The sequence below is a fragment of the Phaethon lepturus genome, unplaced genomic scaffold (genome assembly GCF_000687285.1).
Source record: "Phaethon lepturus isolate BGI_N335 unplaced genomic scaffold, ASM68728v1 scaffold25158, whole genome shotgun sequence".
NCBI lineage: Eukaryota > Metazoa > Chordata > Aves > Phaethontiformes > Phaethontidae > Phaethon > Phaethon lepturus.
In genome coordinates, this window is record NW_010557637.1 from 64,165 (window position 1) to 77,547 (window position 13,383).

Consider the following 13,383-nt stretch of genomic DNA (forward strand, 5'->3'; position numbering starts at 1 on the left):
ACAGAGAATCTCAGCATCACTGATGTACTTTTGCCGGCACTGAGAAGACCTTTATACCTGATGAAATGTCCAACCCAATTCAGTCAAACTGCTCAGTCTTAATTACTACTCACATGTAAAGGCAGGAGAGTCTACCCAATGGAAGAGTTACACAATTATTCTTCCCCTGAGCTGTCCACCTAATTCATTTGTCATTCATCATTTTGAGAATGACTGTACTTATATTTAAATGGATAGATAAAGTGGTAGATAGAATAATTATATATATATAAGAGTTAGAAATACAATTAATTAAAGTTTTAGTAAGAACTGGGGGACTAGCGGAAGGTTATAGAAGTTACGTACCAGACAACACATCAAAAAAAATCAAAGTTCAGTATGGGAAAAACGTTCTGTATGGGACATGAGAAAGACATGAGAAAAAAGGTATCATTTTATTCTTTACCAAAGAGTATTCTTTGGTAAAGCCATTTGCTGCTTCTAACATCTAAATTTCTTCCTCCATCGGTCTCAGGGTACGTTCTGTACCTTTTTCACTGAGAGTACTCCTCAAAGACCTGCGCTGTGAATGTTTGCATGGGAGAAACTGGAATTTATGTAATCATGGTTTCATTTTTGCTGTTTAGACAACCTGCCTCCTGTGTTCCAGGCCCCCTCCAGCCAGCTGCTGACATTTATTGGTGAGAATTTTGTTTACCAGTTAATAGCAGTGGATCCGGAAGGGTCAGCTGTGCTATTCATCTTAGAAGCTGGGCCACAGGATGCCAGGCTCTCTCCTGCTGGCCTCCTTATCTGGAAAGTGGATTCAGAAGAAATGCAGACCTTTGAATTCACTGTGTCGGATGAATGCAATGCACAGAGCACATACTCCATTGAGGTAAGGAAATGAACACTTTAAAGGAAAAACAAAACAAACCTGTTTATCATGTCATTGTTTTGGCGCAATTGTCATTACAGCTAATAATTTGTTACTGTCTTGAAAACTAAGATTTCAGCTATTTCCTCATAAGTGTATATTATCCAGCACAGCAATAATGATCAATTAATGGAATAAATATCTCTGAGAACATAGAAACTATATATACAAGGAACAAGAAAGAGTGCTATTGATTGCTGTTTGAAAAAACACTCTTGCAGAGCCTGTTAATGGTTCATTAATCTGCTTTAAAATTCACATTCTGCATTTGGATTGCAGAAAAAAGCATATAACGTAAAAGACTAAGTTTTAGCTATAAAAGGGAGATTATAACTCATTCTCAATGATGTTTTTAGAGGGTGTCTTGCTCTTATGTCATTACTCCACACTTTAAGTTTCTTGGCAGAGCTTATGCATTGCTTTGTCTTTATTGCATAGCCTAACATTAATCCTATGATAGGATGAGCTAATAAAGTGGGATGCACACTCTTGACATAAGAACAGTTTTGAGAAGAAAAAGATTTTTATTCTTAAAGATTCTTATTTTTACTCATTCAAAGCACTGTCATGAAAAACAACAATCTGCTGAGCCCACACAGCAAAGGGGAAACTGGAGTCTAGATATGGTTTTAATGGAAACATTTCAAACTAGACTTATTTTTAGCTAGATGAGATAAAACAGAGGTTTGAATCTGTTGAAATACTGTTCTTGTACATATATAAAATACAACTATGGACCTCTCTTCCTGGAAGAGAGAGATCAGCTAAGGAATTCCACAATCATCTTCCTGCCTAGGAGCCATTTGTAATGTGAAACAGCAAGGAGGGCAGGCAGGCAAAGAGAAAAGACTTTTCATTTCTTCTTTGAAGACTAAGGAACAAATTCTGTCCTCAGATACTATGTAAAAACTGCTGTTATAGCAAATAGGATTTTTCTTCTTGTAAGAAGTTAAAATGCCCCTAAATGATTAAAAAAAAATCCCTTTAATGTCAAGCTTTCAGTCAAATAAATAAGTATGCTGAGTATGAGACCATATATCTAGACAAAGGAAATTGGTTAGAAATAAGTTTTCATAATACTAGATAACATGTTTGAACTGCAAATCTGTCCCTTCCTAAAGGGTAACAATATACCTCTCCGCTGTGAGTATGCGGAGGAATCTTACCACAACTCCCTTTTGCCTTCCTCAGGTTCGAGTCAAGCCCTGCAGCTGCCTCAATGCTGGAACATGTGTTACCAATATTAAATTCCCTCCAGGCCTTGGTGAATACTTGTGTTTATGTCCAAATGGATTTGATGGAGAATTTTGCCAGGAAGATATCGATGACTGCAAATCAAACCCCTGCGGCAGCGGAACATGCGTGGACAGTGTGGATAGCTATTTTTGTAAATGTCCCCCTGGTTTGGGAGGTAACACCTCACTGTTTCCATCTCTGATTTAACTAGAGATATATCATGCTACAGGATTTTTTGAGTGCAGCATGACTGCAAGCATCTGTCAAATAGACTACATAAGCCTCCTCTTCTGCTCCCATGACTTAGCTTTAGACAGATAGAAAATGTGCAAAACCAGCTATCTATCTATCCATGCTCAAGGAAGGAAAAATGAGCTAAAGCTCTGTGGTCCTGAAGTGATCACTCAAGGAGGTTGTGAATCTCCTTGATCTCAGTTTCCACCTGCTTATTTCCCATGGATTTGTCCATCCATGAGATGAGCTAGGAGAAGACTGACTGGAAGAGTGAAAAGGCAAAGAACCGGGACCCTTTTGCACTCCACAGGATTTTACTAAATTAAACCAATGAAGGAACTGGGAATGAATGATTCTTCTAGGTCTAGGAAGGAGAAGTAGATATGGAAAACATGCCAAAACAAATTGGCCTTTAGTCCCACTTGAAGCTTCCTTAAATTTAAACATTAGAAAACCTCAAACCCATTCAGTTGTCAGATATCCTGATGGAACAAACCCAACCTCTTAAACTGGTCAGAACTGGCTGCAATATGATTTTAAGAGATGCAGGGAAGAGGGATGATCACTGCACCAAAACCAGTTCTTTTCTAAAAGCAGAATGAAAAGCGTGAAGAGGAGGAGTTGGAGAACAAATTGCAGTGAGGCCAAAGAATTGGATGCAAGACATACAGTGCAAACAGGAGAACCTGAAATGTGAGGAGAAAGAGAAGTATCTAATAGATAACACAGATGAGGAGAGAACATGTTGGCACCTGCCATGCAATTTATAGTCAGCTTCACTGCACTCAGGACATCTGTGAAAGGTTCGCACACCTGATACAGCGCTTGTGACAGCACGTGGACAATGACTCCCGCATGCTCTGCAAACTGCAACCAGCTGAACCAGCCGTTAGACTCTCTGCTGCATTAAGCATCTGGAGTTTGGCTGAACTGAGTTGCTTTGGGGTCTTGCGGAGTGCCTAGCACCTCCTCCAAGCCAGGACCCACGCTCCAGCTGCTCATAACACCGCTGGCTTCCAACATAGCAGATTTTCACATTGGCCTTTTCCTGGAGTTTCACAGAAATTGTGGTCTTTTCATTTGCAGTTTAGCTCTTCAGGAGGTACAAGGCAAATCTGAACACACAGGAATTGAACAGGATTTCTAAAGCTGACTCTTGCTTAGCGTTGCAGACAAAGGGCCGGTTGGAGTAACAACCCCTCATTCACCCAAGTCGCTGCACAGTCGTTGGAAAGTAAAGACATGGTGTTGCTATCCCTTCTTGTCAAATTAGTGTCCCTCAGTTGAAAGGTGCTAACTGAAACTGTGTTAGAACTTCTTTTGGACCAGAACCATTTCAAAAGCAGAGTGAGAAAAAAACATCTGAAGCTGAGCTCAGGTTTCAGTCCTGGAACATGTCAGAAACCCTACTGTGTCCACGTCTGAAAGCATGAATGAATTAATGAGACCTATAATATCGGCTGCTGTGCAGTGCTATAGGTTTGAAAAATCAAGTAGAAGTAACGTCAAATGCACATAATTTATTACTGCTTATAGTACGTGTATATACATAAGAAACTAATTATAAACAAAAGCAATGAACAGATTTCACTCAGTGGGCTCGTACAGACAGCAAGGTACCCTTTCTGCCTTTCAGCAATTCATGAAACCCTCTTTGTTTTGGTCATGTGGGACTGCAAGTACAGATTTCATTAACTACAAAATTTCAGCAGAAATGACAAATAAAAAGCATTTAGAAGTGGAAGTTCAGAAAAATGGCCTAAAAGTTGTATGACACCTGGACAGTATAGATTCCAGGTAATACTATCAAATAGCCAAAGCCTGCTGCTATCCAAAGTGTTTGCACCACCGATGACTCTACTGATGCAAGAACAAACAAGCCTAAGCCTGGAGAATAAAGTTAGAAATTGAAAGTCTGGTCAAAATAGAAAAATCCCCAAACCAAACAAAAACATGCAGGATGTCTTGAATCCCCCTGGAAATAACATTCTTATGAGCACAGGGAAATTTGGGAACCTTTTTGGCTGTATTTCATTAAACACTTGGAAATATACAATAAGAACAACTCTTCATTGTCTGTAAGGAGGTGGGCTAAATGAATAAAGAGCACTATAATTCCATGAGTTAACAACTTCAGTGGATCTGCTCCTGTTGTTTCATCATCACCAGTTTCACAGTGCTGCCCTTCTCACTTTAGGTGGTATTGCAGACAGATGGAGTGAAATCGAGCTCTATTATTCCACATAAAATAGTCTGCCATAATTACAATGCATTGTTTGTAAATTCACATGGATCATATTCTGAAATGTGGTTCTCACTCTTACACAAACCATGAAGAATGAAATGTTCAACACTGTAAAATAACTTGCTTGAAAGCAACATACAGCTGACTTACAGACAAGGACACAGGCCACCTTGATGGCCAGAGAAATTCTGGGTTTTCCTGAACCTTTAATTCTTGCCAGGTTAAATAAATGCCTATTGTTTTTGTTGCAATTCCCTTGCCAAAAATGCTAAAACACAAGCAACAACAGAAAAAAAGACATGATTGAGTGAAACAGGAATATATCTAAAAGTTTTAATAGCAGATGAACAATTATAAGCAAGTGGAGCTGAAAGCCAGCTGGGAAGCAGATGATTTTACTTCAGGGCAGGTTCTGTGACAACAATAAAAGCTCATCCTTGATGCTGTGTTTATGTCTCAATTCCCCAGAAAACCATCAATAATCTAATGAGAAGGCAATGCTATACTGCTCAAGTGACAGCACCACTTCACTGTCAAATCTTTACAAATGATAGTGAACAGGTAGTAGAAGCAAAAAATTAACTCTTTTGTGACCTTCCCAAACACAACCTCAAGAGAAGCAGCAACACAGTGTGTTGCTAAGCAGTAGCAATCAGGTGCATCCATGTATCTCAGGCAACATAGGGATAAAATACAGGAATGGGAAGAGGCAGGCAGAGAAGCCATTGGAAAATCTCAGAGAAGCATGACTCCAGAATTATTATTACTTTAAAATTCTGCACAGAGTTATATGCATTTATCTCAACAAGTGTTCAGAGCTCATTCATTTTTCTTTGTTATTAACAAGATAACAAGAATTCCTGTTGTTTCTTCTTTTGGCCATTGAAAGCAAGAACATCACCCACCTGAGAAGAGAACTCACCCTTGAAAACTGTATCTCAGCCACAAAACCATTCTTTCTTTACCCATCTACCACTGATTAATATAAAACTGGGGCAGGGGGAAGATGGAATTATAATTTCATTTCACTTTTCAGGAAACTGAAAAAAACCCCAAGATTTGTTCATTGTGTATTATAACCATAGAGTCCCTACATGAGATTGCCTGTTCCTTTAGAGTCAACTTAATGTGAAGAGAATCAAAAGTCTTTCTCTGCATTTGTAGGTGGTCAGAAAAAACCACTGGAAGCATGTTCAAAACTTGGAGGGGTACTGTCGATTTTGTAACAACCACCATTCAACTACTCTTGAGCCATAAAAGGGTTTTATCTTCTCAGTCCATTTCTCATCCAGGGATGGAGCAATATTGCTGGCACAGAAACACGTTTCAACCTTGCAACCTAAAGATCTTTTATTCTTTTTTTTTTCCTTTTTTTTTTTTTGTTTTTTTTTGTTTTTGGTACTGTAGCAGTGCCAAGAGACTCGAGACTCCCTTGTGTTGCGGTGCACCGGAGGTCGTGCAAACAGAATAATTGACACTTCTCATGCAGACAGTTTTCTGTCCATTTCTGCTGCTTCTTTAGGAACCTTCAGCCAAGTTTCAGACTTTGCAAACATTTATCCTTGGACTCTGCTGGACTGTCGTTATGCCCAAATTGATCAGATACTGCTTAAAATCAAATCTCTCCGAGTGAAATGAAGTGCTTGCATAGTTCCACCCTTACATTACAAAATTCAGTCAAAGGGGATTTTAAAAATTAGTTTGTTACTTATGGTGTTCCTTTGCTTTTTGTAATTCTCACATCATTGAGATTTTTAAAGCCAGCCCTTTGCACCAAAAATAGAGTATGTAGGAGGGAGGAAAGGGGACTGAGGGAGAAGTGGCTGTTGTTACTGAAACTGGGAACGTCATTCCCAGTCTCATTGTCTATAGTATTGTGTTTATTCTTGTTAAGATACTCAAAGAAAATAATTACTAATCTAATCAGAGGCTAACTCATTCAATATTTTCCAGAACGTGTTGTCTAATAATTTCGAAATGCGTCATCAGAAAGCAGTACCAGAGAAAAGCAGCCTGATGCTACAAATGTGTTAATTAAATTATACAATAGAAATAGTAATCCAAAATGTAACAGGGGAGGGAAAAAAAGTAAACTGAGCCCTGAAATACTTTGTGATGTCCAACTTACATGAAAGAAGCAAGAGGCATGCAAAACCAAAACAACTTAGCTTCTCAAGCTAAGCATAGCATAGCATAGCATCATATAGCATAGCGTAGCATCAGAAAAGGGATGTGGCTTTTGTGCTACTGTTTTGGGTTTTTTTTCACGAGACAAAGCAGGCAAGAGAAGGTGATGTCACTAACTTGTTTAGGCAGCTCAATCAAGAGAGATTTCAATTTGAGTTTTTTACATGGACATGCTATTTTAACTTGAAAAGAGTAGTGGAAGCTATCTGAAATGCTGAAGCAACGAGAGATTATGTTGTAGGAGACGAATAATAATGTTCTGGTTTTATCATCCTGTAATTCATTCAACTGTGACAAATTTCTTTTTTTGAAGAAAAAAATATTCTTTTATCTTTAAATCTTCTTTCATGAGTAAAGCTGGATATCTGATACGGAACAAGCCATTCTGTACCTTGTGGTAGGTCTTGAAGCAGGTATGTGAATTCTCCAGAGAGTGTCCCAATCTCCTTGGGTATTCCTACGCGGGACGAAGGGCACGCCTTAGCAGAAGTGACGGGGGCTGGTTTACAGCCTGCTGCCAGCGCTGCATGCCCTGGTAGCCAGCGACAGCCAAGCAAGTATTCTCAAGTGCACAGAGGCAGCAGCACACATACCTGAAGCCTGAGGGAGTTTTTAACAACGCTATGTGTGATTACTCTGCATCTTTTGCTGCTCAGATAGTAATTTTAACTTTTGGGTCACCTTCCCCTATAGGTATCTGTTAAATCATCCGGAGTTGTGAATTTGAATATCAATTGCTTCAAGAGATTTTTAAACCCCTATTTCCAAAATCGGTAATAGTCAAGACACATTTCTGGGGATCAGAACCTATAGCAGCTTATCTTCCATACACCAGCACCATGGCTCAGAGATATTTTCAGAATGTCTCTTCAAATTTTAATTTTAAATAGAAAAATTGTTTTTTACAAAACCTGATCGTTTTGTAAGGTTTACCTTCAGCCAGACTCTATCAAGCTGGTTCACAATAAGCTATTAGTTATGTGAGGTTCACATAGAAATAAAAAGCACAAAAGGTCAGTACATGGCTCTTCATATCCTAAAGCCAACACGGTGACATTCATCGGCTTCTTCAGTATATGACAAAGATCTCACATAAACAAGACAACAAAAGCACAAGCGAAGATGTGGAATGCAGGGGAAATAGCTTATTTAACATGCATAGTTTTCTACGAGCAGTAGTCTCGAGTTCAGCACTTCTGGTGCCAGTAACGACAGTAATAAACAATGTGATAAAAGCAGGTTAAATGAGACGGTGGGGAATTTGGCACTAATATGAGTGACGTTCCCTGTAATGAGTTTACAGCTGAGAAGTAAGCCTTAGTCTGCTTCAACATTTGAGCTGAGGAATAAACAGGGAATCTTTCCTGATTATTAACCTTCCCTTTGTTTTGCCACAGGGCTTACTTGTCAGGAAGACAGGAATGAATGTGAAGAGAGTCTTTGTTTTCCTGGAGTGTCTTGTATTAATACCTTTGGATCGTATGCATGTGGAATTTGCCCCAGTGGGATGGAGGGAAATGGTAAAATTTGCAAATGTAAGTCTTTTGCATGATTTATTTTAATAGATGAGGAAAAAAAAATGGGTCCAGTTCTACTACTATTATCCTTGAGTGCTTTGCCACTCACTTCAAGTACAGACCTTTAAATATAGAAAACAGACTATTGTCTTTTTATGTTACTATGGATAATGACAAATTGGTCTGTTTGCTATTTTTCACTATTTTTATTAGAATGAACATCTTAGCATACAAAAAAATATTTTCCAGATGCCAGCTGGGTAATTTGCCAAGGACATTCCCCATGTTCTCCACTATTTTAATCCTAAATATGCCACCTACTAACAAGTACTTGGGGAGCACCTCCAAGATTACTTTTGTTTTGGGCAAAGGCTGTGGAAACAGGATGTAGGGTAAGAGGAGGAAGGTTCATGTGCAAATCCTTCACATCCTTTTACCTGTTTCCAAGGTGTGCTTTGTTAGAGAACGCAGTCCACAGCTGCTGAGCTCATGCTTGGCGTAAAGTCATGCCACGGGTCCCAACTAGTGAAAGAAATGGCTAGGAACAATTTTACACCTGCTCAGTATTTGCTTTTGGGGCAATAGAGTGTTTAGCAGGAGAGCTACAGTGAATTTGTACTCTTCCGAGACCCTCTCAGAGCATGGGATGAGACTTACTCATACTCTGCTTGTTTCAGTTGTATATACATAAGTCTTCTCCAAAAATAACATTTGGTTGGCCAGAAGGAGAGAAGTTAACAAGTGATGTGTTTTGCATTTGTTTGTTTGTTTGTTGGTGTTTCCAAAGAAATCTGAGAAGCAAAAGTTACAGATATTAACTGTGCAGATATTAACTTTTCCTGATATTGACTACCAAAAGAAAAAAAAATATCAAATGAAAAAGATCAGTTGAAGCTGCAGGATCCTGGCACCAGCAGGACTTCCTTTGCTAGGTTTACCAAATATCCCTTCAATCATATTACCAAATGTCTGTACAGATTATTTCTTTGCTGTATTATTTGGCCACATTGGTTATTTCAAAGTGATTTTGCACCTGTTTCACTAATGCATATTTTTGTAGCTAATTTGACCAGTGAAGGAAGGATATACGAAATAATGTCCTTTTTTGAAACATATCAGAACAGCAATTTCTTCCTTTGCATTTTTTTAATTACAGAAATATTTCCATATTTCAGAAATGCACATTTATTAGAAGAAATAAACCCGAGGGCTTCCTTTTCCACCCAAAATAGGGTAGAAATCATTCTTTGTGGTTCTGAGATACAGACTTAACATTCTACCCTTGCTGAAGCAAGTATAAAGGCTTCTGTGAGGAAGGAGGAGAAAACTACAGTAACTTTATAGCTCTTAGAGTTGGCTACAGCTCATCGCATTATTTAATACATACACAGAGTCATAGTCTCAGGCTTTAAGAGTACAGAATATCCAAGAGACCCAAGGAAATAGTTTATTTCACAACATATATCCACATAGACTTTACAATACCTAATTCATTCAAGAAATTATCTTAAAATTATGCAGAAAACAGTATTTTTTAGAGTCTCCACTAATCAATTTTCCTCTTTCCGTCCATGTATACTTTGTACAGGTATTTTGACATGTACAAACTTTTCAGCTGAACTAACCGAAGCCAACAAACATGCCCAGACAGAAGGGGGACCTGAGGCCTTCTTAGTGCCCTTAGCTCAATAAAAAGATCACTGTGCATATTAAGTATGTCTCCCAGATAAGCAAAGTTCAGTGAGTTTGGGCACAGTAATTTTGACTATATTTGTGCTGAAGCTTTGCTGCCCGTCAGCAGCTGACTCACCTGATTTGCCTTTATTTGCTTGATGGTTGGCTTCCAGAATAAACTTACGTCAGGTTATCTGATTTGCTGTTACTGTTGCTTTTTATCATCAATCACAGCTAAGCTCTAACACCTTGTTTCCTTGTCTCCATGCTTTCTTTTCACAGCTGTGCTTGCTGCTGACATTACAAAAGCTTTAAGCATTGAAAAAGGCAATGGCAAAGGTGATTTGAACAAGACTGAGGTGAAGTATCTATTGCAACCCTTAGCAGCAAAGGATTCTCCTGTAATAAAGAATTTTACCATAAGTGATAGACATGGTAGGTATACAAGAATATGAAGTCTTTTTCAGTTGCTGCATTTTACATATTCCAAAATCTTACATTTTACCATCTTAACAGCAAATGTAAACTAGCTGTTTATAATACATCATAGAAAGACAGAGTTAAAAATCAAAAACCTCCTCAATACATCAGACTGGATTGCTGCTAAACAATTTTAAATGGGAAGCGAGCCATTACAGCAATGGTAATCAGAGTGGTCAGGCTTAACTAGAAATTGCATCGCTTCTGAGGTAGAACAAAATCACTCCAAAACTTAGTGATCAATGCAAAGCAAGATAATAAGACTGACAGCTTACGCCAACTTGCCATCGCCAAGTGATACGTTTTATTTCAGCGTTTGACAGGCACTCACTGAATGAAGATTGAGTTTTGAGCATAAGCAAAGATCGACTCCTGAAGTACGAACTTGACTGTGGCAGCCGCTTTTCCCAGACGCGGAGCACTACCGCACTCCTAACCGGGGCGTGCACCTGTACGCGTTGGTCCTGTTGGAAGAGCATGGCATGCTTGGTTGATTTTCTAGTGAAAGCAGGAAGCAGAAAAATTGAGACTGGGCATACCTGTTGTTGTAAAACAAAAGTGAGGTTTTTTCTGACGCTCTTTTTTTATATCTGTACCAGGCCAGCTAACACCTAACTAGAACTTGCCTCTTGCAAGTATCCATCATAATGCAGTAGGCAAGGTGCAAGAATAATGCTGAAAATACTTGAGAATCATGATGGAGACCTCACTGGAGGCAATTAAAAAAGATCTACAACCATCATTAAGATTTTATTCATCATCTGTTCTCTGTCTTGACACTATTAAATACTTCACAGGCAGTTCATATACACTTCCTATTTAGTGACATCACAAGTGATAAAATATTATATACTACTTGAGTGTTACATTTTGCACGTAGTTCTAAGATAATTAAAGTAGTCTCCTGTCATACAAGGTTTGACACATTAAGCATGATTTCTAGATCAGAAACATATGTACTTGACAGTGTATTTTTAAAGGTAAGGTATATGTGCTGTAAGGCTTGATGATTACCTTCCAATTATAAAAGACCAAAGGGATGTCTGAATAATACAGAATATCATACTGAATAATATTTTAGGGAAGCTAAATAGGTTCCCTAAATAAGCCTGCTATAGGGTCCCCAATATCTCCCTCAGTTACTCTTTCACTTATGCTGAAAATTACAGTTTCTATATTATCCATGATAAATGTCAAACAACTTTGAGTAATAAACTTGAAAACAATTAGCAGACTAATAAATCTTGCTTTAATGAGAAACAGCTGTTCTGTTACACTGTGCCTACAGGACATTCTCATGTTTGGTTCAAGGTTTGGGAACATTCTGCATTAATTAGACTTTAAAAGAATAAAAGCTTTAACCGGGCTCAGGCAACCACTGCTTAATCTTATATATGCATTTGATTTGAGAAATTCTAAACAAACGTGCTTGAACTTCTTTTCTAGGTCATGCAGCACCACTGGCACATGTTACTACCTGTGCCAACAGGCCATGTTTTCCTGGAGTCTTATGTTTTGATCGGAAACCCCCTTACGTCGGATATGTCTGCGGCCGATGTCCAGCAGGGTTTTTTGGAAATGGCCGAATCTGTACCAAAGTCCCCAGACCAGGTACTTTCTAATTTTTAGAATTTTAAAAAGGTTGTGTATACAAAGGCTGTAAAAAAGTATAAGCTAGTATGGCTTTACAATACAATGTACTTTATAATCAAACACTGAAAGCTTTTTTTTTCACTTTTACCTGACGAGCAGCTAGCGGGTCTTATTTCAGGAATACCTGGCTCTATGAGTCAAAATTCAGTAGATTAACCACCTCATTTGCCAGTAGGGGAATTCTTCACAACAGGACCCGGTAGATGGTATGAATCACATCTGTATTTCTGCCACAGCACTGGCACAGGATTTCAAAACATGTCTCCTCAGTAAGATCAGAACGTGACACATGCCAGTATCATTCCAATTCACTTATTCCCTAATTCTTTTGCTGAAAGGCATCAGTTCTCCAACGTGACCTTTGAAGATGATGATAAACAAAGCGTCATGTAAGAACAACTATACCAACAACTAATGGCAACAGATAATTAAAGCATTTCAATAGTATCATTCGTAGCCTGAGTAATAATCTTCCTTAGGGAGCTCTGAAACTCAGCTGGTCCCGTTAATCTCTGAGGACTGATCATTAGAAGAGGTCTTCTGCTGTGATAAAAGAAAAGCTGGGTCCTGACCTCAGGCAGAAAGTGGCAATAGCATAGCAACCACTCATCAGTCATCTGATCCTGCTCTCTCTCAATAAAATTCTCATAATTCAATGTATGGTTCTCTAGGGACAGCTTGGATGGTTGTTCTCTTGTTACTGCACAGAGTGATTTGCCGAGAGAACTCATGTTTATTCCTTAATAACAGTAGTTACTAGGTTAGATTCCTTGGTTTTCTTCTGAATCTTTTTCTAAACTATTCAAGACAGACTGGCTTGAAACCTGTCAAGTTGTTGCCCAAGCACCTACACTTGACAAACCCAGATTCACTCCCCATTCTGTATCCGAATCAATGACTGTTACCTTAATGTTATATTTTAATGCACACTATCAAAGTGGAAGCAATTTTACTGCTTAGTGTAGGATTCATCCAATCTCTTTGAATTATAAATTGATTTTAGCCAGTTCTCTGAATCTAAAAGTCACAAAAATAAACCCAACAGTTTTCTTTTTCTAGCAATGAACACTTACAATGTATTACTTAGTTTTTCAGAGTCACTAAGTCAGCTATTGACTCTACAATAACTTGGTGAAGCTGTAAAAGCAGTTGAGCAAAAAAAAAAAAATAATCATTGTACATATAAATAAACTAACATTTGTGTTATTGCCCAAAGCTGCACCTTGTCGTTAATGGGACAT

The 13,383-nt window shown here is 38.4% G+C and overlaps 1 protein-coding gene across 1 annotated transcript in view; it reads left to right on the forward strand.

The window, feature by feature from the left end:
• LOC104625237 (von Willebrand factor D and EGF domain-containing protein-like) overlaps positions 1–13,383 on the forward strand; it is a gene marked incomplete at both ends in the record, with an annotated part of 90,937 nt that overhangs the window by 62,895 nt on the left and 14,659 nt on the right. The window contains 4 exons of the mRNA XM_010292813.1: positions 627–877; positions 2,108–2,327; positions 10,292–10,368; positions 11,936–12,100. Of these exons, the coding sequence (XP_010291115.1) occupies positions 627–877; positions 2,108–2,327; positions 10,292–10,368; positions 11,936–12,100 (713 nt within the window). The remainder of the gene's footprint in view (positions 1–626; positions 878–2,107; positions 2,328–10,291; positions 10,369–11,935; positions 12,101–13,383) is intronic.